The 24,516-nt window shown below is 40.3% G+C and overlaps 1 protein-coding gene across 1 annotated transcript; it reads left to right on the top strand.

Annotated features, from left to right (window-relative positions):
- The first annotated feature begins 1,374 nt into the window (after window positions 1-1,374).
- On the top strand, window positions 1,375-23,524 carry camk1db (calcium/calmodulin-dependent protein kinase 1Db). The gene is made up of 11 exons (XM_054619426.1): window positions 1,375-1,803; window positions 10,595-10,726; window positions 12,057-12,131; window positions 14,207-14,345; window positions 14,708-14,834; window positions 15,072-15,147; window positions 16,752-16,864; window positions 18,018-18,096; window positions 18,850-18,937; window positions 19,062-19,218; window positions 21,568-23,524. Exons 1-11 carry the CDS (start codon window positions 1,709-1,711, stop codon window positions 21,717-21,719), a joined length of 1,233 nt encoding a protein of 410 aa, XP_054475401.1. The 5' UTR covers window positions 1,375-1,708; the 3' UTR covers window positions 21,720-23,524.
- Window positions 23,525-24,516: the final 992 nt, after the last annotated feature.

The raw sequence follows: 24,516 nt of genomic DNA, 5'->3' as shown, positions 1-24,516 counted from the left end.
GATTAAGGTTTGCACTCCTATAACATTAGGCTTGCTCGCTGATGATCGCAGCACAATGCATGCTGGTTAAATTTGTGTCCGACTTGATCAAGACTTCCTCCGACGTCAAGCACATACAACAACAATAACCTCTCGAGATCGAGGTGGCGGCCAGAGATCTCTTGGAGCCAGGAACATTTCTCACAGTCATACATACCTGCACATCTTTTCAATTTTTTTTATTAATATACACTTGACACTCTAATAATATACCTGTTTAACATACTCTTATTTGTTTACCATATCTTATTGAACATTTTCATATTTCTATTTTTAAATGGTCTTACATTATTGCACTGTGTTTATTGTTACGCCCCAATCAATCACCCAGCCAAATTCCTTTTATGTGTAACGTACTTGGCATTAAACAGCTTCTGATTCTGATTCTGATCAAAGAGCTGATTGGTTCTTAGTTTGGAAAACAAGCCCCAGGTTTTTTGTGGAAAGTCCTATTTTTCTATTTGATCATAGTTTAATTTAGTCACTTATCAAAACGTACAGCCAAAGTACTTTACCAGGCGGACATAAAAATAATAAAGATAGACTACAATGACTAATGCATACATACAGTACCAGTCAAACGTTTGGACAAACCTTCTCATTTTTTTTTCTACATTGTAGATTAATTTTGAAGACATCCAAACTATGAAGGAACACATATGGAATTATGTGGTAAACAAACAAATGCTCAACAAACCAGAATATGTTTTATATTTTACATTCTTCAAAGTAGTTGAATGAGAAGGTGTGTCCAAACTTTTGTCTGGTACTGTATAAACAAATATAATAAAATCCTAAAGCTGATCTGCAAACTCATACATGCATCCCCCCCCCCCCCCCCCCCCCCCCCATTACTCTTCACTACGCCCCTGCATCTCAACCCCATATCAAAATGAAAGCAACTATTCGTGCAACGTCTCAGCAGAAACACTGAACTCCGACCAGTCCTGCAGAGAGTGTTTTTATTTTCCAAATATTTGGTGCAATGCGAACACTTAAAGCCTGTCCACGGTGCAGGCTGTCAGGGAGAGAGAGACAGGCGGGCAGCAGCAGCCTCCCACTCCCCAAACGATGCTGTAACAACCCGCAGGGGCGGTCGGTGCGACTCCGCGGCAGATAACAGCGGCTCTGGATGCGAGGCTGCCGAGTGTGTCATCCTCCTGCAGGTAGCCCGACCTCAGCTCACCGCACCTCCGCTTTGACACAGGAGGAGGAGGAGGAGGAGGAGGAGGAGCAGAGGGGGAGAGCCTGGTCCTCCCCCACCACCTCCCCACCTCCCCTCCCCGTCACAGTGAACTGAACAGTGGGGAAGCTCAGAGTCGGGATCCGCTACGTCAAACAGATTAGTCAAATAACCTCTCCGGGTAGGACATACCTCCCCTCCTCCTCCTCCTCCTCCTCCTCTTCCTCGGGCTTGCCTGGCTTCATGCATGGGGCTGAAGAAGCAAGATAGTCTGACAAAATAGCCAGGAAGCCCTCGGAGAAAGTGCACTACTTTTTCTTTCTCTTTTTTTGTGTGTGTGTGTTGGTTGCTGCTGCTGTGTCTGGGTGAGACGGCTGTGGTGATCCTCCAGCAGCCTCTCTTCTTTTTCTTTTTCTTCTTCTCCCCCCCCCTCCCTCTCTCTCTCTCTCTCTCTCTCTCTCTCTCTCCACCTCCCCCTGGTGCGAAATGGCGAAAGAAAACGGCGAGTCCAGCGATGGATCTTGGAAAAAGCATGTCGATGATATCAAGAAGATATTTGACTTCAAGGAAGTCCTCGGCACGTGAGTAGCAAACATAACGCATTCTCACGAGCGACTGGAAACTTTGTATCCAGTTGTGGCAAAAAAAAAAAGAAAAAGGAGCAGACAAACAATGAGACACTGCACCGATTGAACGGAAATGAAACATCGGACTGACAGCTGTTGAATTAACGGAGAGCAGCTCGACAGATAGAGAAAAGAGCCTTTTTGTTTTTCATTTACAGCCATCACAAAGAGACATGCTTTTTTTTTTTTTTTTTTTTTTTTTTTTTTTTTTTTTTTTTATACACACACACAAATCCAAGCCTCAGTTAATTGTTCAGGGTGCGGAAATAATGCAAGAGGCACAATAATGTGTGAAGTCAGACTCGTTATGTCACAGTTCATTCAGAAACTACTGCAGCATGTTTTGGTTTTTTTCTTTTTTCTCCATAATATTTCTTCCCACAGATTTGGATCAAGAGCTGAAACATGTAGCCAGGCAGAGCAGGCAGCCATTTATTTTTTTTGGGGGGGGGGTTTGTCGTTTTTGTTAAACAGGACACAACTGTGACAAAGATAGCAGGGCCCTATTTGCATACTCAAGTACTGAAATCAACTCTCAAATTGAAGAGATCATCTGTGGTGACTTTATGTTCTGGTGTTCAGCCTCTTGTCTTTCTTCCTCAAACAGAGGGACAGGTTTTTTTTTTTCCCAGCAGAGAAGCATAACACACTTGTTTGCACAGTAAACACTCTTATGAAACTGCGTGGTTTCCTTCGTTTCGGGACCTCTTTGGTTGAAGTTATTCTCCTGCCCTTGGAGTACACGGCACACAAATTCCAGAGTTTATTTCGGTCCGCTGTTAGTGCTGCTTGACTTCATGTCTTTTTCCTTCTTTGAATACGTTATGTTGTTGAATGGAAGACCCCACACTCCTAAAGGTCTCAGGCAGTCAATCTTCTGCCATCACACAGTAAGATCTCTCATTTTTTCCCCCCCTTGCTGGGTCTCTGCCCCCTAAAGACACGTCTTTCCTTCCTTGACTGAGAAGAATTTAACGAGGTGATGTTTGTATTGTTGGAAATTCGAGTTAAGGGCCGTGTGAATGAAGCGGTCTCCCTGGGGAAATATGTTTGTTTCGTTAATTTGGACTCTGGTGGTGTCAAGCTGAGCAAAAAAAGAAACTGGCCTCTAGTCACCTTGTTTGTAGCTAAACTGAGAAGATGATAAAACGGACACAGCGTGGATTGCTGTTTTAATTATATTATGCAGCATCTTGTTTAAACTTAATAATAATCTTTGTCCTTCCATCATCTCATTTTTGTGCTGCTCGTCACGACAACAGATCTGTTTTTTCCTGAGGAGCAGCATCATCAAAAAAAAATCTCTTTCAGATTGATGATTCATGAAGCGCACTCGACACTTCATCTGCTGTACTAAACAGTCAGACATTCCTACCTTGGAGGCTGTTCTGATTTCCCCAAGGCTTTCATCTGTGCTTGAACAACCTCTGAATACTGCCAGTGAATCATCGTGATTTACTGCCCGCACAATGGCCAGGTTGGAGGAACACACATCCCTCGCCCACGTCCTCGGAGCTCATATCGTGCAGAGCGTCCTCGCCCTGAGTGACTTTGATAAAGTCCCCTTTTACTGGTTTCCCCCCCACGGGTCTTTATCAGGGAGTGCCTTGTTGTCACACAGCAGGGTTCACATGAGCCCACCTGGGGCAGAGAATCCCTGCAGCTTTGCTTGAGGATTAAAAATGGACGAGGAAGGAGTGTTGGTCGGAGGAAGAGACATAGATTATCCTCCTCTTCCTCTTCCTCCTCCTCCTGCTGCTTCTCCCCCTTTCAACTATAGCTTCCTCATCAGGTTTCCCCGTCAGCGTCCGAGAGGGATCATCCCTTTTGCAGCGTCCACATTCATTGCTCTCCACACACCAGCAGTGGAAGTACATTTACTCCAGTACTATACCTAAGTACAACTTTGAGGTACTTTTACTTGAGTAATTCCATTTATATGACTTCATACTTCCAGTCAAAAACATTAAACAGAGGAGTTACTTTGCAGATTAATATTTGACGCACTAAACCAGTGGGTAGTTTATGAAATATGATTCATTGTTGTAGATAAAAAATACCCAACAGTAGTTGAAACTAGCTTTAGCTCCATCAGCTACAACGATGACAGCAGTAATAATAATAAAATACTAAACAACAAAGAACTAACATTGGCCCTTTTGCTGCGTTTAAGTACATTTTACTGATTTTGGTGATACTGTAAATTTAACTGATAAACATTTTGCTGTTACTACCTTTTTACCTTTTATTTTGAAGGCAATACGTCTACTTGTGACAGAGTATTGTTAACATTGTGCTATTGGTACTTTAACTTTAGTTACGTGTACAATTTCCACCACTGCTGCACAGAGATTTAATTTCAACCCCAGCCGGAGGCCGCACTGTGAACCCTATGACTGATTAGATAGAAGATTGGTAGGAGTTTGCAGAGTTAGCTAGCGGCGGTGTCGGTAAAGCTTTGACAACACTTCCTGGCCGTGTTTTCTTGCATTAGCTCCTGCGGGCTAATGAGATCTTGTCCACTGAAGCCGGTCCTCCCACCTCACTTCCAATTTGCCTTGTGGCTAATTTCAGAGCCATAAGCTGCTGATACTCTGTGGGAGCAAATTGAGTAACTTGACAACAAGCACCTTCAGGGGATCCCAGTTGACAAGTGTTGTGAACGTGCAGCAGAAGGGGGCCTCGCTTCTCACACTGAGGGTGTTGATGTTTGTCACAGATGCTTTTTACCAACCTAGTAAAGCCAACTGATTAATAAGGATGCACCAAGTCTCTTCCCGAGACTCTTAGTGACTACCGATACAGAGTACTGCTCCAATACCATTTTCCCCCAATCTTCACCATACCTGTCACTTATTAGCGTTGTTTTTTTTGTAAGGTCACATGAGGATTCCTGTGGCTCTAAAATCTTTACAAATGTAACAGACAGCGGATAAGAAACTTTATTTAATGTGCATGAGTTGCCTGATGGCCCATCAGCTTCTAAAGGTCTCTATCACTGTGGGTTCTGATACTGTTCATCGGATCGAAGCAGCCCTACTCATAATTGAATTGGCTGATGTATCCTATAGCCAATATTAGCTTATTATCAGTATATCGTAACTTGTATATTTTGGCCAATATATAACAAAAATATTCAGTAGAGAAATGCAAAAGATACGTTTGCGGTAATTAATTTACACATTCAGCAGTTACGAGCAACATTATCATTCATTTGGATTATTCTCTCTTTTCAATGCTCTGATTTTGTTCTCTATAACCCCTCAGGGTTAAATATCTGGCACTTAAGCTGGTAAATGTTCACCAGCTAGTTGCAGAAAGTGTAAAGTGGGTTTTAAGAGCTTTTTCTCTGAAAACAACACTACGAGAGCAGAGAGATTGAACGGTAAAGTTGGGGGCTGGAAAGTTAAAACAATGAGCTGAAAGATGCTAAAACGCTCTGTAGAGCTGAGGGGAACGGTGGTCTCTTCACTACGAGTGACCCCTATTGCTATGTGATCCATTGTTAATATAAAAGTATTGATTTAGTGAAAATAATATTGGCTCGTATTGTTATTTAGCAATGGAAAATAGGAACTTCCTGTATGTTGAGATGGGTTATTTCAGTTGATTGGGTTAGTAGATCAGTCTGATGGCCTGAGGATAAAAGCTGTGTCTCTGCGTTTCACACTTCTGTACCTTCATGCCATAGGGCATACATATTGTGTTGGGGTTTGGGTGGTGTCTTGGATGAAGCTGCAGGCTCTCCTTTATTTTATTTGTTTTAAATGTCATGGCCAAAAAGGATGCTTTCCAGCTTCTTTGTCATGTTTTTCTTTTCCAGAGTCCTGCTTTCTGAGATTATAGTGCCATAGTTGTCTTCTGTTAGCTCTCACAGCAGACCACACAACTCCCAGCTGACACATTCATGTCACTTACTGCCGACTAAAGTCACATCTTAATGATGCTTTTTGCCATCAAAGTAAGACAATTCATGAAATTAATGAACAAACAGGCCTCTACATTCGATATTAAACCGACCCTGGCTCTGACAAAGAGCTTGGTCGTGATGCATTAAAGTGACTGCCTCCATTCATTGATCTTTCTCTGAAGCACGACTTGTGTGGAGACTAGTTGGGTCCTTGATGCAGTGAAAATGGCAGCTAGGCAACTAGGATGTAGTCCTTGGTTGCTCCCTCTGAAGAAGACACTGCCTTCCACCTCCCACCACCACTGTCCTCCGTCCACCTACATTCACTGTGGGTGGAGACACTTTGTCGTTGACCATAATGATGGAGAGTCAAATAAGATAATGCGCAGTATGTTTAATGCTTTCCATTTGTATCCATGTCCCTCCCACCACAGTGAATGCCTACAAAGCCACAGTGTACTTTCCTCTGCACTCAGGTAGTTGAAGTGTACCAGACGGGCCTGTATCAAAGCACAGGAGGCGATAATCACCCCTTTTAAAATAATTCAGCTTCTCTCCAACGGGGCTGAGCTGAGGCTTCAGACAGATTCCTGGCAAAAATTTCCCTCGAGCGATAGATTCGTCTCCTCTTTTGGTTGTTTACGAGTGGCATCAGCTCTTATCACCCTGTAAACTGACCATCTCTCTCTGTTTGATCAGCAGTCTGATGTGCACATTCCTGGAATGTACCCTCAGGTCCCTGTGTGTTGTTGGGTAATGGTTTCCAGCTTCATTCGTTGGGACTGTGAGAGCCTCTGGATTTCATTCAAATCGTATCATTGCAGTTGATTTAACTCCACAGCACCAGATCAATGCTGTTTACTACCTGGAAAGACATAAAACCAGTGCTGGCTGGTCAGGCAGCAAGAAACAGACATGAAAACCACGACTGAATTCAGGATGTCACAATTTTGAAATATTCATTCTTTACTTTACTTTATTAACGCGTCCGTAATAATTTCCTTAAGATAGAGGCGACGTGTTTGATTTTTCCTGGCAACACTTCAAAACATATCCTGTTTACTATCAAATAATACAAAGGAAGACAACTTCTCTTCACAAATGAGATGTTTGGCAATTTTCCTTTAACAATTATATAAATTAATCAAAATGGAGGCCAACTATTTTCGTCAATTCTTTATTTTACAAATCAATTCAGCTTACTTCAGCTTCAGTAAAGCATGTTATCATCTTATAAAATACAGTACATTTTGGTTTAAACTACCCAACAGGATGTAGAGTAGTTAAAATTAGTTCCATCTGGACCAGCTGCAGCTTTAAAATGCTGCTTATTTCCCGTGAGAATATTCTATTTATATTTAATAAAGTTACACTGACTACCTGCATCAAGAGATCTTTTCCTTTTTATACTTTTAACAGTGTTTTAGTATGTTTTAACTTTTTCAACATTTTGAATACAGAACTTTTGCTTGTAATGGATCTTTAATTGTATTGAAAATCATAATATATAAATAAACATTTTCCAACTGTAAAACAGATCATAAATACAAAATGATGGGTTGTTTAATGACAAAACAATAAAGATATCTACTGATATGCATCTTCAAATTACTATTCTTTAATTTGATTTGGCCTCAAAAATCCAGTATTGGCCAAGTTGTAATGGAGTACTTTTACATTATTGTATCATCGTTTTACTTATTTAAAGTATCTGAATACTTCTTCCACTATTGCCTTTTATAAAGATTCTTTACAGCGAACATAGAAAACTGATCCTCAAGCAGAGAGGCCGTTATCGGTGCATTCCAGATGATGATGATCAGAATAATTAAGCGCATATTGCAATAAGTAGTGCCTGTTTACAAAACTGAATAGAAGGATTACTTACAGGTGAGCAGATGGTGGTGTGATATCTGTTAGTAAGAAGGGTTTTGTGTAACCATAACTCACATAAATGTATATATTTATGTTTACTGTACAATTATTCTGATGGCTGTTATTTTTAAGAATACTCGTGATTAAGATAATCTTTGATTGTCCCATATATAAAGCTGTAAACTTTAATTCTATCTGCATTTTTCTAAGAGTATAAATTCTATAATTTGTCATGTTCCTGGTTAAAGCTGTCGTTGCAGCGTTGAATGGTGACTTTGAACTCAGTAGGTCACACCGGTTATTGCTCTACCTGGATTATCAGGTCTGACCTTTCCATCCCATATATTGCGTAACGGGCCGCAGTAATGCATCTTACACAAGATGATTCAGTGTGATTACTCAGCGCAATACAGTGAATGTCAATAAGCCAGCCTCAGCCGTCTAGAAACACTGTGGCCCTTCATTTTCATAGTCGCTAAAAAAAGAAAAAAGTTTTCTGTCTGGCTTCACTTTACATCTAAAGCATCAGCCGCAGGTTTCTACACAGAGCGACACCCACATTCACATTTGACATTAGTCAGCCGGTTTGGCTCGGCTGTCCTGCACATAGTGTGGTGATGTTGTGTGATTGCGCACACACACACACACACACACACACACACACACACACACACACACACACACACACACACACACACACACACACAGCTCTGAAATTGTCATCCGAGAGCTGTGAATCAGGAGCTCTGACGCTCTGGGGAGAATTTAAAATTCAAATATTATAATTTAACCAAGTGAGTCAGTGTGCTGACTTGATTGTGGAGTCTGTGACACTGGGGCAGAAGCATTTTGCAGCCATACACTCATATTTATCTTGCGTAATAGATTGAGATTAGTTTCAATGAAGGATGAGATGGAGGTTTCTCTCATTACTTAATACTCATCACCTGATCACATGGAGGATTATTTTAGAGATGAATTACGTGTGCTGGTAGTCCCATAGGTGGGGGAGTTCTGTAGTTCTAACCATTATTTTACTCATCGATTCTGATCATTTTCTTAATTTATCGTTTTGTCTATGAAAATGTAGTGAATAAGATATTGGTTTATATGTCTATACCTAAAGATATTTAATTTACTATCAAATATGACAAAGACAAACAGAACATTTTCACATAAAAAAAAAAAAGAAGCTGGAACCGGCAAATTTTGGGAATCTTTGCTTTGAAAAAAATGAATGAAACGAATAATCAATGAATGGCCTCAGCTCTAGAGTTATGTGGGCGTGTTACTGCATCTTTGTGTGCATATGTATTTATGTATGTGCAGAAAGAGCATGTGGGCAGTAACCTCACCATATGTCTCCCAACACACATCACACATTTTCTTTCCTGTGAAGTAGGAATTAATGGATTGAATGCTTGCAGCACAGTTTACCAGAGCGAGGGAAGTCACAGGCTTGGATTCTGTCATATTGTCATTCACAGGAAGTGATGCTGCTGCTTGTCAATGCGGTGAGCAGAGGGACAGAATGGTGCTACATGCTCTAACCGTCTTCTCAGTGAGTTCACTGGTTTCCTGTGGTTTTCGTCAGTGTGTGTCTCCTGCTGCAGAAAGCGCGCTCTGAAAAAAATAAACGCACCTCAAAAAATAAGCGAGCAAGCAAGAGAGTCGTTTGACAAACTCGGCGTGCTGGCAGAAGAATTTTCTCTTCTCCACATGTCCACACAACTGGGGAGATTGGTCGCATGCGCTGAAGAGAAATGTTGCTCACAGCAACAGCTGTGGTGGGAAGATAATGCAACCAACTCCCTCACTTACACAAGGCCTTGAATTTAAATATTGTCCCGCATCACGAGTCAGAATGAGGTCAAAGACGGCAGGACGTGCGCTCCGAGCCATCTCAGTTTCTCTGAGTGTGTTCAACCTCATCTCACCTGGAGTCAGGGCTTTGCGACTCGATAGTGTGTTTGTTCACAGTCGGCGTTTATGTGTCGGCTCTGACTGACCCCCCCCCCCCTCCCTGTGTGGTGGCTGAGTGAAGGATTAGCCTGGATTTGATGGCCTCGGATGGGATTTAGTGCAGCGATTGCCGCTGAGTTTGATCCCGCTGGGAGGAACTGATTGCGCTTTGAGAACATAACTGACGTCTTGATGTTGTCCTTGATAAAACCTTCATTTCTGAGGACAAAAAGTAAAGGACATATAAAACCACAGAGCTGTAGCAGAGAGTAAAATAATGGAAAGCTACATGTTTTTGCAAACAGAGGAGTTGATGAAGAATTTATGAACTGCAGTTGGACGGCAGCTCTTCGGAAAATCTCAACACTTTAGCCTCGGGCTCAGTTTACTATTTTATTTTTCTTATGCTGATGCATCGCAGCAAACAAGCTTTCATCAGAGCCATGGCTTCATCAGTGGATCAAGGATTTTCCTTTTAGTTCACATTAGTTGTTTTCATCCAGTGAACATGACCCAGAGGGTTTCAAATCAAACCATCTTCACATTGAACTCTTATGAGGGTGCGTGGATGAAAAAGCTGCCTGCTCAGCGAGATTTATTAAGGTGGACTGAATGTGGTATCGTAGCTACAGATACAGATTGCTTGAGCATATATTCTCTTAATTCCTTTATTTGTTTTTCAAAGGCTCTCATGTATGGAGACAGATGGTCCGAGGAAGACACGCTATCCGCAATGGGTGTTTTTTAGAGGTTTTAAAAGTGTTTGCCGTGCTTTTGGCTGCACACGAGCACCGAGTGAAAGCCAACACAGACGGCTGTTGGCCATAGTCAGGGACTTTGCCAGTTCTCAGTAAATATTCACAATATGCTGTTTGTGTACTCTGGCCTGTCTGCCTCTGAGTGCCCTCCATCTACAAACTGACAACGGTTTTCTGTGTCAATATTGGCTGAGCACATATGCAGAACTAACATGTTTCTCTCTCTCTCTCTGTGTTGCAGTGGTGCGTTTTCTGAAGTGGTGATGGCTCGGGAGAAGGCCACGGGAAAGATGGTGGCAATCAAGTGCATCCCGAAGAAAGCGCTGAAGGGAAAGGAGACAAGTATCGAGAATGAAATCGCCGTGCTTAGGAAGTAGGTACCGCATGGCTGAGCCCGCGGGGGGAATTTGCAGAAGAAGAACACCACTTTAGAAAAGGGTCACAACCTCACGGCATCCTCAGGGAAGCTTGTGTTTGTGTGTGTTTCTCCTCTGAGTAATGACTCAGAGTTGGGATGCAGGTGCAGCTCAGTTTATTTAACAGCCATTGTCAGGCTTAAGTGACTTACTTGTCGTATCTCATCTATCCACCATTTTGGGTCTTCACAGTGCAACACACACACACACACACACACACACACACACACACACACACACACACACACACACACACACACACACACACACACACACACACACACACACACACACACACACAGGGTATGATAGGTTTGCACTGACAACAGGTGACAATCCGTCCTCCTCCAGGGCCTGATTGGTAATTCCCCCGAGAAGCTCAGTTATCAGTCACTCTTGAAGTGAGCTCGACAGTTGTTGGGTGTAGTTGCCTGGTTACGGTTGCTATCCTTTTGACTTCCTCCCTTTTTTTTTTTTTTTTTTTTTTTTCCTCTTGCTGTTTTGATTTCTCATCCCTTTTTTCCTCCTCCCTCTCTTCACACTCTTTACTCGGCTCTGTTAGTCTAACAGCCCTCGCACTGCAACCTCATTTCTGTTCAGGACTTCTTTCTGAAAGGAAGTTGTGAAGGTTATTTAGTCCTTTGAGACTCCCCGCCTCCGCCTCCTCCTCCTCCTCCTCCTCCACCTTTTCCCTTTCAGCCACCTGTGCTTGTGAGCACGCTCTGTCATCTGCATGCTCTTTGCAGAGTTTTTTTTTTTTTTTTTTTTTTTTTTTAGTTAAACCTTGTTGTTTGGTTGCTTGGACACAGACTCCTAGCATCTTTTTTATCTGATAGGGGTTGTCCCCCCTCCCTCGCTCTCCACCACACAAAAGGTTTCTCCCTTGTGTGAATATACACTTAAGCCAGCTTGATTTTCAGCGAGCGTGAACATACACATGTGCACAAACACACAGTATTATTACAAAATACTGCTAAATAAAGCAACATTTTTTTTTCAGTTGGCAGGGCTTCATTTTTTCCCCCACTTTCTTTTTTTATAATTTATTTTTAACAACAAAACATAACAAATAAGGTAATCATCATACACATTTGGTCAAATTAAACAACAAAGATTTTTTTAGGAATGTTGATCCAGCATAAACACATATCCTTGACAAAGACAGAAAGATAACTGTTGGCAGGGCTTCATTTTAACAATAGAAAAGGCTAATTGCTCCTCGTTAAGGGGTTGTGCTGAAATGAATCGAGGCTGACGGGAAGTGATTTTTCTGTCCTCCCTCTGCAGGATAAAGCATGAGAATATTGTGGCTCTGGAGGACATCTACGAGAGCTCAAACCACCTGTACCTCATAATGCAGCTGTAAGTACATCAACCCATCACTTTGTTCTGTTTAGGTTTGCTCTTTGTCTCCTATTCAGCCATCAATTTTGATAATGTGTTGTGTTTATTTGTCTTGAATAAGCGTCTTTAAGCCCTCGGATGAATATTTGAGTGAATACAGTAATGCTTTAAAGATGAACGAGATATTACAGACTATTGTTCTCCGACGGTTAGATAAGAAGATTGATACCACTCTAATATCTGGCCGTGGCATAAGGTCATATTTGAGTCACAGAGCGAGGCATCTGCTTTTCAAAAAAGAAATACCCAGTGATCTTTGTAAAACCAGAATGTCTGCCCAGAAAACCAGAATGTCTGCCCAGAATCAATTTTGCTCTTAGGAAGGTATTTTAATGGATCCTCACAGACACCTGGATGCAAAAATATCTGGCCCAATATGAAATATTTTTATTCCTATTGGCCAGAAATGACGTATTGCGCTTTTTTATGACACAAGGAAAAAAATGAAAAATAATAGATTCATATATAGTTAGTATTTGATAATGTGTATTTATAATACTGGAAACTAACACTAATATAGAGAATTATAACTAATAATGAAATGTTTTCCTTTTAGTTCATGTCATACAAATTCAGATAGATCGTGTTGTTTCAGGCCAACGCCAAGAGAACTCAGGAAGTCTTGACATAAAATAGCATAACCATCTGTAAAACCACAACTTGTTATTTTACACTTCTGTTTTTGTAAAGATTAAACAAATATGAAATCATTTATGAACTTGATAGATGCTGCTGGGCTGTTTTTTTTTATATATGGACAAAAAGGCAGGCTAGCTGTTTCCCCCTGTCTCCAGTCGCTTTGTGCTAAGCTAGGCTAACTCTCTCCTGGCCTCGGCTTCATATTCACTGCAGAGAAAGTGGTATCAATCTTCTTGGCAGCAAAGTGAATAATCATATTTTCTTTAAGCTCAGAATGATTGAGCTTCAGCTTGAGTCGAGGCTGTCCCCGCTGTTGATTCTACTTAATGGCATATTTGAGGATGTAGTTTTAAGTGTTTTTTTATGTTGCAAATAACTTGTGAAATGTATTTTAGTCAGTGTTGAAAGTGTAAGTGTGAAAACCTCTGTGCCGTTTTCCTATGTGGCATATGTCATCATTATTTTAGAGACCTCTCCCCTTACGACATCATTTCACAACTTTTGTGACTAATGCATCAGCGGTTATAACTGCTGCCATTTTACCTCTGCAAAGGTGTGTAATGTTGCCTTGAACTCTCACTTGTAAAAATGGTGTTTGCCAGTCGTCCATGAAAGCGTGCACACATATTAATAATTGATGCTCAACTTGATATGAGTCACTCTTTTTCACCTTTTGTCGATGCATTTTAAAAGGAGTTGAGATGAATTTCTGGAGCATCAGCTGCAAACCCCTTCAAGGTTACATAATGTGACAAAGGAACGAGTCTCAGAAGTCATGATGACATATGATGGAAAAATTAAGTAGCCTACACTGTAAAATACAAACTCAAATTAATCATCCAGTCAATAATTGCACTGAACTGAATGAGATATTTCTATTATGTTATCCATTCCATGAACTGAACGTGTACCAATGTCATTGTCGTGTCCCATAAATGATTATAATCTTTACTATAAATCTAAATGGCTAAACAAAGGGACAGTCAAAAAAAGAAGAAACAATTCGTAAATATATGCCATTACTAAAATAATTTGGACAATGTAAGTGTTTTGATCAATAATCAAATATACTGAAAACAGAAAATTTGTGGAAAAAGACACCTTTTTACAGAAATGCAGGTGTGTGGAAATATATATATATTTCTTTGGTTAATTTAAAGGAATGACTCAACAAGGACTCTGTTTTAGAGTTTGAGGGCCCCGATAGTTAATGCACAATCTATATATAGCTTAAAAATTAAGAATACACTGCTTTTAGAAAGGGAAATGGAAACAGCAGTATGTTTCTGTGGTTTTGTCCGGCTTAAATCAATCATTTGTGGTTGGGTAATATACTAATATTACTATGAACATACCACTTAAAAATAAATTCATAAACTTGTTTGTGGTGACAGGGTGTCTGGAGGCGAGCTGTTTGACCGCATCGTAGAGAAAGGCTTCTACACAGAGATGGATGCTAGTCGGCTCATTCGACAGGTTTTGGATGCGGTCAACTATCTGCACTCTATGGGCATAGTGCACAGAGACCTGAAGGTAGGACGGTGAATTCACTCTGAGCTGAACTCTTCAGTCGTACCGAGAGAGGGAAATCCCTGCTGTTTAACCTGAGTGAATGACATTACGTGAGCTCTTCACAAGGATCACCCACAGAGGCTTAATGTCGGGGATTTACCTTCTCGGGTAAAACTGATGAAGCCTTTGGATGAGCTGTAAAACTCCTGATTGTGGAACTCTTGATTGACAAATCCAGTCGGATTTAGTTTCACATTTTGCCTGATATCTTTCAGCCTGGATAACTGAAATGAATCCACACAAACAGTACATGAGGTCACATGAACACACACACACAGATGCAATTTTTTAAAACCCTTTTCTTCTTTTTTTTTTTCTTCAAGCCAGAGAACCTGCTGTACTTCAGTCCCCATGATGAATCAAAAATCATGATCAGCGACTTTGGCTTGTCAAAGATGGAGGGAACAGGTGACGTGATGGCCACGGCCTGTGGGACTCCAGGATACGTCGGTAAGGGACGCCCTCTGAGCTCTGGAAACATCCTCCGAGATAATTAGATGCGCTAGTTGGCTAAACATGATCTAATCGGATCTGCCAGAAGCCGCAGGTCAACCTTGGCCATCTGCTACAGGCAAACCAACAAACATTTACATTCTTATCCAGCCTCTGTGTTATGGTGAAAGGTCAAAACACTAGATGAGTATTAGTTTTTCGGACCATTTTTTTAATATAATTTCATTGTTGCAGCTCCTGAGGTTTTGGCTCAGAAGCCCTACAGTAAAGCCGTGGACTGCTGGTCTATTGGGGTCATCGCTTATATTCTGTAAGTGTTCACTTTTAAATATAAATATGGTTAATAACCAAAGCTTATTTTGTGCATTTGATAGCATGTTTTCATGTGTTTTTTTTTTACTTTCACCTATACAGGAAGTTAAGAAACCACCAGCAAAACCTCATTGAGATTAGTAACATCTTTATCAGGAGTTTCCTGACCAAGAGAGGAAGCAAAGTGAAGAGTTAGACAAACATCATAAAACAGATGACAAGATTAGAATTTATAAACAAACAAGAGTCTACAGCCATGCTAGCTCTGTGAGGCTGTACTCGGGCTAATGTTATCATGCTACTACTTCATACAGATTCTGAGAAGGTTTTTAGTATGTAGTGCATTTACATTTTATTAAATCTGAGTAAAAAAAATGTAGATGTATATAAGTGAAGTTCAGTTGATACTTTCATCGACAACTGACATCACACACATTGTATTCTTATCAATATGAAACGGTTCAGTCTGATATTTTGGTAAATTAAAAGCTTAAACATACAATGACGCGTAGTATGTTGTAAGTAGACTACAATAAAGAATTGGCTTGGATTTGGAACACAGCTTTAGTGGTATGTGTTAGCATGCTAATAATTGCTAATTAGCGCCAAACACAAAGTATAGCTGAGGCTCATGGGAATGTCATAAGCTTTGGATATGAATCAAAGTACTGGACAAATTGAAATAAGCATAGACGTAATTAGGAACTTGAATGTCTGGAGCAAATTTCCAGGCAACAGTTGTTGAGCTATTTCACTTGGAAACAAAAATATGGATCTTGTGTAGGCGCTAGATGAAAAGTCAAACAATCACCAACATGATTAGGACTCATCCTCTGGGGACCATGAATGCCTTTACAACATTTCATGGGAATCATCCTAGCGTTGTCAAGATATTTCTGGACAAAAGTTGTGGATTGATTAACGGTCTGACCATAGCTTGGTTGAAATTGTAAAAACATTGATAGGATTCATATAAAAGATCACATCCTTAAAGAAAATACAATGTGGCACCTTTTAAAGAAAACCTAAAAGCAGTCTAACGCAGTCAGACATGAAATAAATGAAGCACATTCCAATTCTAATAAACCCCATTTGATCGTAGTCTGAATGGTTCCCACAGCTACTATTCCTATTTCACAGAGCCTGTAAATCTTTCAGTGTAACATGTTGCTGCCAAATTAATTAAGTGGTCTTGCTCGTTAGCAAAGGGAAAATCCCTCGTCTTGTTATCTATTCGTTAGGTGTGAGGAATTTTAAGGTAATTGAGTGGAAGATTCCCTGAAGCCCTCACAAATGAGTCTGTTGGGTTTTATAGAAAAATTTAGACTGTTTCATAATCAAGATCAGAGTTTAAATCTGCAGTTTGCATGTCATTTTTATCCATATCATATGAAAATATGAACCGTTAATGTCCTATTTTTCCCCCTCTTAGCCTTCATGTAGTCTCTATAATCCTTCTGAACCGTCTCCTGTTGTATGATATAAGAGAAATCAAACTGCCAGGGAATGAGATTAGTTCACAGCAAATCCTTTTTTAGATTTGGGTTAAAGTTTCCAACATCAGCTGGATGGAGACACTCAAACGGATCTTTATCTTTCCAGGCTGTGCGGTTACCCTCCGTTCTATGACGAGAATGACTCCAAGCTCTTCGAGCAGATTCTCAAGGCAGACTATGAATTTGACGCGCCATACTGGGATGACATATCAGACTCCGGTGAGCTATGACGTCTGTGTGCGTGTGTTTTTTTTTTTTTTTTTTTAGAATATACATAAGAGGTAACACTTTATTTTAAAGGCCCCATTGTTTTCTAATATTCTTTAATAGAGGACTTGATTTATGAATCCCAGAAAGGTTATTAGATGAGTCAAGGCTATAATTAATATGCCTGCCTAAGTAATGCAGATAGTTAAATAGCCTAGTTAGATAGTAAGTCAAATAAATATAAAGCTTAATATATTTTTCTTTAACCTCCAATCAGTTTGTAAAATAAATGTAACCTTTAATTATTTTACACACCAGCACTTTTTATTTTCCTGATTTGGGGTCTTGACACAGATTTAAATAATTGATCTAATGCCTTATTTCCCAGTGTAACTTTAAGTTAATAATAAAGAACTAGTAAATATTAAATATATCAATATGTGTAACATTAGCAGGCTAGCGCAAAGTAGTTGCTGAGCTAGCTACATGATGCAGCTATATGAAAGTTAATACAAAATGAAACACCAATCCGTGAAAGTGATTTGACTCATCCATATGCTGGATACTACTGTAGCATCTCTTTATAAACTCTTGTAACAGTAGTAAGCAAGTAAATGCTACCAAAATTAGCTAGCTCAAGCTAATCAGAAGTTCATGTCATCCAACAAGCACAACAAAACTTTACATTTATTTGGATTTCTTTTTTTATTGTATATTTTTTACTCATCGGACAACCTTTTACTGTATTTTCAATTAATAATTTAACATAATTAGCCTTAGGAATGACATAGAGTCTTCTGGCCAGCAGGTCAGCTTAAAATGTGTCTTTTACGGACATGCATGCAGTTAAAAAATATTGTGGATTATGTTTATGAGGTTAAACAAGTAATTTATTGGGTTTAAATATTACCTTTATTTCAAGGAAATTCCTTTGGGAATCAGCCACATCTTGTAACCTCCACACTATTGTTACATTTCCTGGTTAAACTAAAGTAATAATATAGTATGTTAGTAGATCTCTATTTTCTTTATAATTACTTCTAAATTACATACTAGGACCTGTTTTAGGAAAATGTTTTGATTGCAGGACCCTACGCTGTTACAGAGAATACAACATGTTCTTAGCTGGACATGTTTTTCACCTTTTTTTAATTTTCCTTCACAGCCAAAGACTTCATCAGCAACCTCATGGAGAAGGACCCAGAGAAGAGATTCATATGTGACCAGGCTCTTCAGCACCCTTGGTGAGAAGCTAACAGCACACAGCACTGCACCCTGACCAGACAATCACAGGGAACCACACACATTTTGGTGTGATTAAACCGCAGTATGACGCAGCTTGCCAGGCTTGCCAGGCTTACGCATTTGTCATGGAGAAAATGTCCTCCCACTGTCATCTGTCGCCATGGCTCCGAGCCGCGAAAACCCACCTCAGCTCGGCACCGCCAGCCCTCAGAGAGAAATCTGCTGAATAAAGGGCTGCCAATTAGTGGCTGGCATCCTGAAGGATCCTTGAAGAATGTGGAAGCTTTAATGAACAATTACGATGTCTTCCCAGGCTTGAGCCCGAGCTAACGAGAGCGAGCGGGCGTGGGCCGCTGTCTCAGGCTGAGGCGGCCAATATGGATGGTTCTGTTAGCCCTTAATGGGCCTTTTGGGTCCTGGGCAGGTGGAGCCTCTCCTACAAATATGTGGTTTGTGACACCGGTAACAGGTGTAATAACATAGAGAAATGGCTTTCATGACAGGGTTTCACACAGCAGTATTATGATGAATGGGACAGACAGGGCTGCAGTGTGTGAGCTCCTGCAAAAAAACACATTGCACCCATCAATCAAAGACGTAGCAGAATGAAAATAATTGATCCGAGTAAATAGGAAAACACGAGGACGATTCCCTGAGGTGTTACAGATACAAATATAAACCATTTGGCTAATATTGTGTTTGTATTTGAGAATTTCTATTTGCATAATCTAAAACTTGACTTTAATTTTCAGGATTGCTGGAGACACGGCTCTCTGCAAGAACATTCATGAATCCGTCAGTCGACAGATGCGGAAAAACTTTGCCAAAAGCAAATGGAGGGTGAGCCCACAATATTAATCAGATGTAGCTAAAAAACACAATATTCTCTATATTTTTGAATAGCAAAAACACACAGCGGTTTGTCTGGTGTTAACATGTGTTTGTTTACACCCTCTTTATACAGCAAGCCTTCAATGCGACGGCTGTGATCCGCCACATGAGGCGTCTGCAGCTGGGCACCAGCTTTGGCAGCAGCATCCACAACACCGTGTCCAGCCCTCAGAGTCGGGCTCCAGCCAAGAGCCAGTCTGTGGACTGCGCCCCGCTCTCCCTGAAGGACTGTGAGTGCCACTTCAGATGTCTCTGCAGACACAAACATGTCCAAGTTTTAGTGCCACACTTAGCCGAGCTCTGTTCACTCCGCTGCCCTCGTCATTGAGATAATTAGAAGCTGTTTGAAAAGCTCCTGAGGTGTTATTTCCATTTCAACTGACTAAACTGAGTTGACATGAGCCATGTGGTCACTACATTCCTGGTGCTGTCTAATTTATCATAAGATCTGTTAAAGTACCACCGCATTAGTAAACTTTGTTTACTAGTTACTTTATCAATCATTTAAGGTATTTATTAAACAAACAAGCAAAACATTTGCTGGTTCCAACTTTTCCAATGACAGGTTTTACTACTTTTATTTGTTTTATATCATTTTACAATAATTCACTTTATTTAAAAGACTGTTGGTCATGACCTCACTTTTATAAATTAATAAATAGACATTTCATGTGTTATATTTATGTGTTCATTATATGTGAACACATAAATAGACAACAACAACAAAGTAAACTAAACTCAATGTCCACTTATTAGCTTTTCACTGGCCTTTAAACCACATCTCATGGTTTTCATTGCTCAGATGTCATGGAAATAGATCAGTATTATTAACCATGCGATCACTAGCATGATTTGTGTGCGTTCGTTCGTGAGTGATGGATTGTGCACCTCTGTGTCTGTCCACGGCTAATTTTGTATTCAGTATCAACAAACTGTATAATATTCCGGGTGTCTAGTTACGGCTGCATGCTCAAGGACCTCTCACGGTTGTGGTGATTCACACTGTTTTATTGCCTGTTTTATTCTGCCATTGACTGCGTGCTGTCTCAACACTCACTACTCTTACATGGCCCCAGTCCGTTAAGGGCTGCCAGTGATAAAACAGTTGAGTGCATTGCCGAACCCCAGCTGCTGCTCTCCTTAAGTGGGCATCAACCTCACGTGCATGCGTGTATTGTCGGGAAAATAGAATTGAAGCCTAAATGATTGCTTCATGTCGCGTTAACGCCCGTGACACTGAGCTGAGGCATGCGCCTGTACAGAGCCGGTGCAGATATCACCATAGATTAAAATGAAGGTGTATTTGTTGTGTGAGAAATGCGAGAAAAACACACACACACACACACACACACACACACACACACACAACACACACACACACACACAAACACACACACACACACACACACACACACACACACACACACACACGGTTGGGAAGACAGGTTAGACAATTTTGGATTGTGTAATTCACATTCCAATCACACAATAGAGCAATAGTAGTTGCAAACACACCTGGCCAAGATCTGCACTCAAAAAAAAAGAGAGAAAACAGGATGTGCCTGGTGATATTTTTTATTTTTCTAATTATCAATAAATCCAGAGAAAAGACCTAAACCACTCATTTATTGATCCTACTGTATTGTCTATGGACCCAAAACCTGATAAAGTGTATTCCTCTGTGTCATAGAGCTCCGTTGTTGTCCAAACACTATTAAAAACACATAAATGAGTCATACTGTCACACTGGGTGACTTTATTACGATGAACATTGTTGTTTATTGCCACCCTGCTGTTGTAAATACTCATCACCAAATATGTGTTAATCTTTGGCTGAACATTATTTACTCCAGTTTGAGTAAAATTTGTAAACAACACCAGCTCAGTTGTTTTAGGAAATTATTTATCTTTTTTTTAGAAATTGAGAGTTAATATTTGTGACTTGTTTTGTAAGATTCAAGTCCTCGGTAAGAACCATTGTGTTTGGGGAGGAGGGCCACAGACAGGCTTGGATATTCATTAAGTGTTGACTGATGACCTTAAGGCCGGGTTGTGTTCGCTCAGAACTAATTTGTACAACGTGCTGTCAGACCATGTTGGAAATAATCTGTTTATGTTGGTCCGAAACGGCCTCACACGATTGCAGAATGAAAACTCGACCAGCATACAGAGGGGTAGATGCTTCACCCTTTGAATTATGGGGATAACAGCTCATATTTGCACACAGTCTCTCCTGGATGACATTTAAAAAAACACAGAAGTAGTTGTGTATCGCATAATAAAAGAGAGTAGAGGGGGGAAGTTAAAACCATGGCTCCTTTCTCACCTCCGCCCAGCTGGCCAATGACAGCATGACGTGGGTGTGAATGTAATCCAACCTCAGAGAGGTGGAGGTGGATGGAGTTTCTGAAATGATTCGACCATCCGATAAGCACTTCTTAAGAAGCTGGTTTTGGTCTATTTGTAGGATTTCCTGATAATAATCGAAAACATTTCAAGACTCATACTTTAACTTTTATTCATATTTTCCTGTATTGTAAAAATAAAACTCTTTGCTGACACTATATTTCCTCCCTCAGGTCCTCCAATAGAGCCTTTGCCCTCTACTGTTACAGTGTTCAATCAGGACTCTGACGCCCCCTCTGCTGTACTAGAGGAACCCTCCGTGGTGGCCGAGCCATCACGCCCGCGGCCCTCCACCGTTACGGTCATCCACACTGGGACTAAATGACGCCAGGTTCCGCGGGAGGTGAGCTGGGAGACCACGGAGCTTTGAGTCGGGAAACAACCAATCCCAGGCCTCAACGTCGTCGCCCAGTTTGCTCATCCCGCAACCTCCCACCTGTTTCTGCCAACCACGGGAGGAATTTGAGGAGCGTTGGCTCAGCCCGGCAGCCCCACTCTCATACAGACCAGGAGGTACAGAGGGGGAAGATGCTCACCAGAAGTTGTTATTGTGGAAGCCAAACTAGCCTGCATCATGGTTGTCTGGCAAATAAACCGGCAGCTGGGAAGTGCCACACTAAAGGGAACTCTTTATTGACACTGCTATCAGTTTTGACTGTGAGTGTCTTGAGAAACGGACGCTCCGCTGTATGCCTTGTGTAAATATCCTGCTTGGAAATGTTGCGTGGAGTCGTGTTATGCAAGTGAAATATAGGCTTCAAGCTGTGGTGAATAATTGTGAAATCATCTGCACTCTGAACTTCTTCTTGTCGTCTTGACAGCTCTTGTTAATTTGCTGTGGTGTTCGCTACAATGGCTCCCAACAGTGTGACCGTGTGTGTGTGTGTGTGTGTGTGTGTGTGTGTGTGTGTGTGTGTTATCTCTTTTTGCTTTAAAGTGTGTGAACAGGGAATGTGAGCAGGACTGTGTGCTTTAATCACGGCTGTGATCACTGAAAGGGCCGGTGCATTGCACAAATACTTGGATTATTTATTTTCTTACAATATATTATGACTTTTGTAAGGTATGTGTAAATGTGCTATTAGACACGACTGAAAAGCTATTGAATTGAATGATAAAGATACAGTATCTAATAGTTGTTACTTTGTAATAGATGTCTTATTTGATTAATTATTTTTTGGGACGTGACTGTGAAGTCCTCCATGACCACAGGAGGGCAACCACGTGTTGTTACTGTGTGACCAGTTCTCAGGGATGTGCTCCAACATGAAACCAACCGAACCCCTCTCACTGCTGATGAGGATGTGGATGGTGAAATAGTCCAAAAGTAAAACCTGCAAATACTGCATGTTACTCTTATGTGCCATTGTGAGAGTTTGACAGATGTCAATGAGGGTATGAGGGTAATGTAACTTGTACTGAATGTATTGTTTCTCCCTTTAAAAACCTTGAAACATATTTGGATTTAAAGAAAGCTGTGTTTATCAGTGAAGTAAGCTTAAAAAATGTAAAATGAATGCAAACGTATCTTCATAACGATTGCTCCCATTGCAGGATTAATCAGTAGTGTTCAGTTCAGTAGTCGTAATATCGTGCTCTGCTTCCGCTCATGGAGTGGCTCACTCTGTTTAATCACTGTGCTTTCATACCAGCCTGTTGAATTTAGCAGAAAGACTCTTCTTCTCACTCCAGAGACTTCCACACACAGGAAAAAGAAGGGATCTGTCTTTGTATTTCCTCCGTGGTACCTCTATTTGATTTTAAACCGTTCAACATGAATGGTAAAAAAGAGAACACTCCACCAGAATATGCCCAATATCGAGAGCTTTGCCATCTTGAATTATCTAAAAATGTTGTGGTGAATATTGACATCGATTTACTGTAAATACAAAGCTCAACAACACAGTTGGCTTGGGTCTTGAGTGTTCATTTTTGTCTTCCCTATATTTCATCCCCCCTAAAAAAACATCAGAAAGCCCCTCAGTTTGCATGTATTTACATATTGTTGCAGAAATGTGCTGTGTAGTTGTAGAGATTCATGTATTAAAGAAATGCATGCATGAGTTGTTGCTTCTTTAAGAGGGAGTAAATGGTCAAATCAGTTCAGTTTGTACACATTTATCACAATAAAAATACAGATTTTTAAATGGTTATGTTAAAAGACTTAATTTCTTCACAAGTGAGTTAATATATATGGTAAAAACAGTATATACGTTAAAAACAGTATATTCACACTTCTTCTGGTAGCATAAAATCATTGCACATCTATTTAACCCAGGCCCTCCTTCACACCTAAAAAAACATTAATATTGTTTTATCAGCTTGATCAAATTTTATGAGAGTTGCTTATAAACATGATTTTGAACCGATGGCATGCTTGCTAGAGAAAATGATGCGTTACTTGTGTTCAGGGTTTAAGAGACCGCAGCTGGTAAATACAACAGATTTCCATCTGCTCTATTGTGTTTACAGATCTCTTTATGCAGCACTACCCCTCCATAATCCTCAACAAGTCTGTTTGGATTTCTGTTATTGGATTTATATAACAGTTTGTTCTAGCAGAAATCTTTTATGGGCTCTAAATGATCCTAAACATGAGTAAATTCACTATTCAGGACAGCATGCTGTTGTATTATTTGTCTGTGAATTACATTATATTTTTTAAGCAAATACTCCAGTTGTTCAAATTCTTCTCAGTCCACTATAATATTAAATTGACTATAATTGTTTTTGGGCTGTTGGTTTGAAAAAGCAAGCAATTTAATTAGCTTGGGTTTTGGGATAATGGCATTTCCCCGCTGTTTTCTGATATTTTGTAGATCAGATGAATAATCGATTCATTTTTAAAGTATTTGATATAAAAAGAATCCTTATGTACAGCCCTAAATTAAACAGATTTATATTTGTTTTTCACTAACCCATTACATATAAGACATTCCTTATGAGTAATGACAATGTTTCAAGGCCATTTCTGTGCTGTGTCACCCTCGTTAAATGTGCAAGCCCAGTTCAAAAGAAGAGAAAAAATTGCTGAAAGAAATTGGAAAATGTTTGCAATTATTACTATTACTGTTACTTACTCATACAGCAGTGGGGTCTGTTGGATCCCAAACACTGAGAAG

This window comes from Anoplopoma fimbria, chromosome 19, assembly GCF_027596085.1.
Source record: "Anoplopoma fimbria isolate UVic2021 breed Golden Eagle Sablefish chromosome 19, Afim_UVic_2022, whole genome shotgun sequence".
NCBI lineage: Eukaryota > Metazoa > Chordata > Actinopteri > Perciformes > Anoplopomatidae > Anoplopoma > Anoplopoma fimbria.
The sequence above is the reverse complement of the archived record's forward strand: the minus strand, read 5'-3'. Positions and strand labels throughout refer to the sequence as shown.

Bases quoted from the DNA above. Each gene is read 5' to 3' on its own strand.
- camk1db (XM_054619426.1), top strand. From the start codon at position 1,709: ATGGCGAAAGAAAACGGCGAGTCCAGCGATGGATCTTGGAAAAAGCAT. The intron at 1,804-10,594 runs GTGAGTAGCAAA...TCTGTGTTGCAG, and splicing joins TTCAAGGAAGTCCTCGGCAC to TGGTGCGTTTTCTGAAGTGG. The intron at 10,727-12,056 runs GTAGGTACCGCA...CTCCCTCTGCAG, and splicing joins GAAATCGCCGTGCTTAGGAA to GATAAAGCATGAGAATATTG.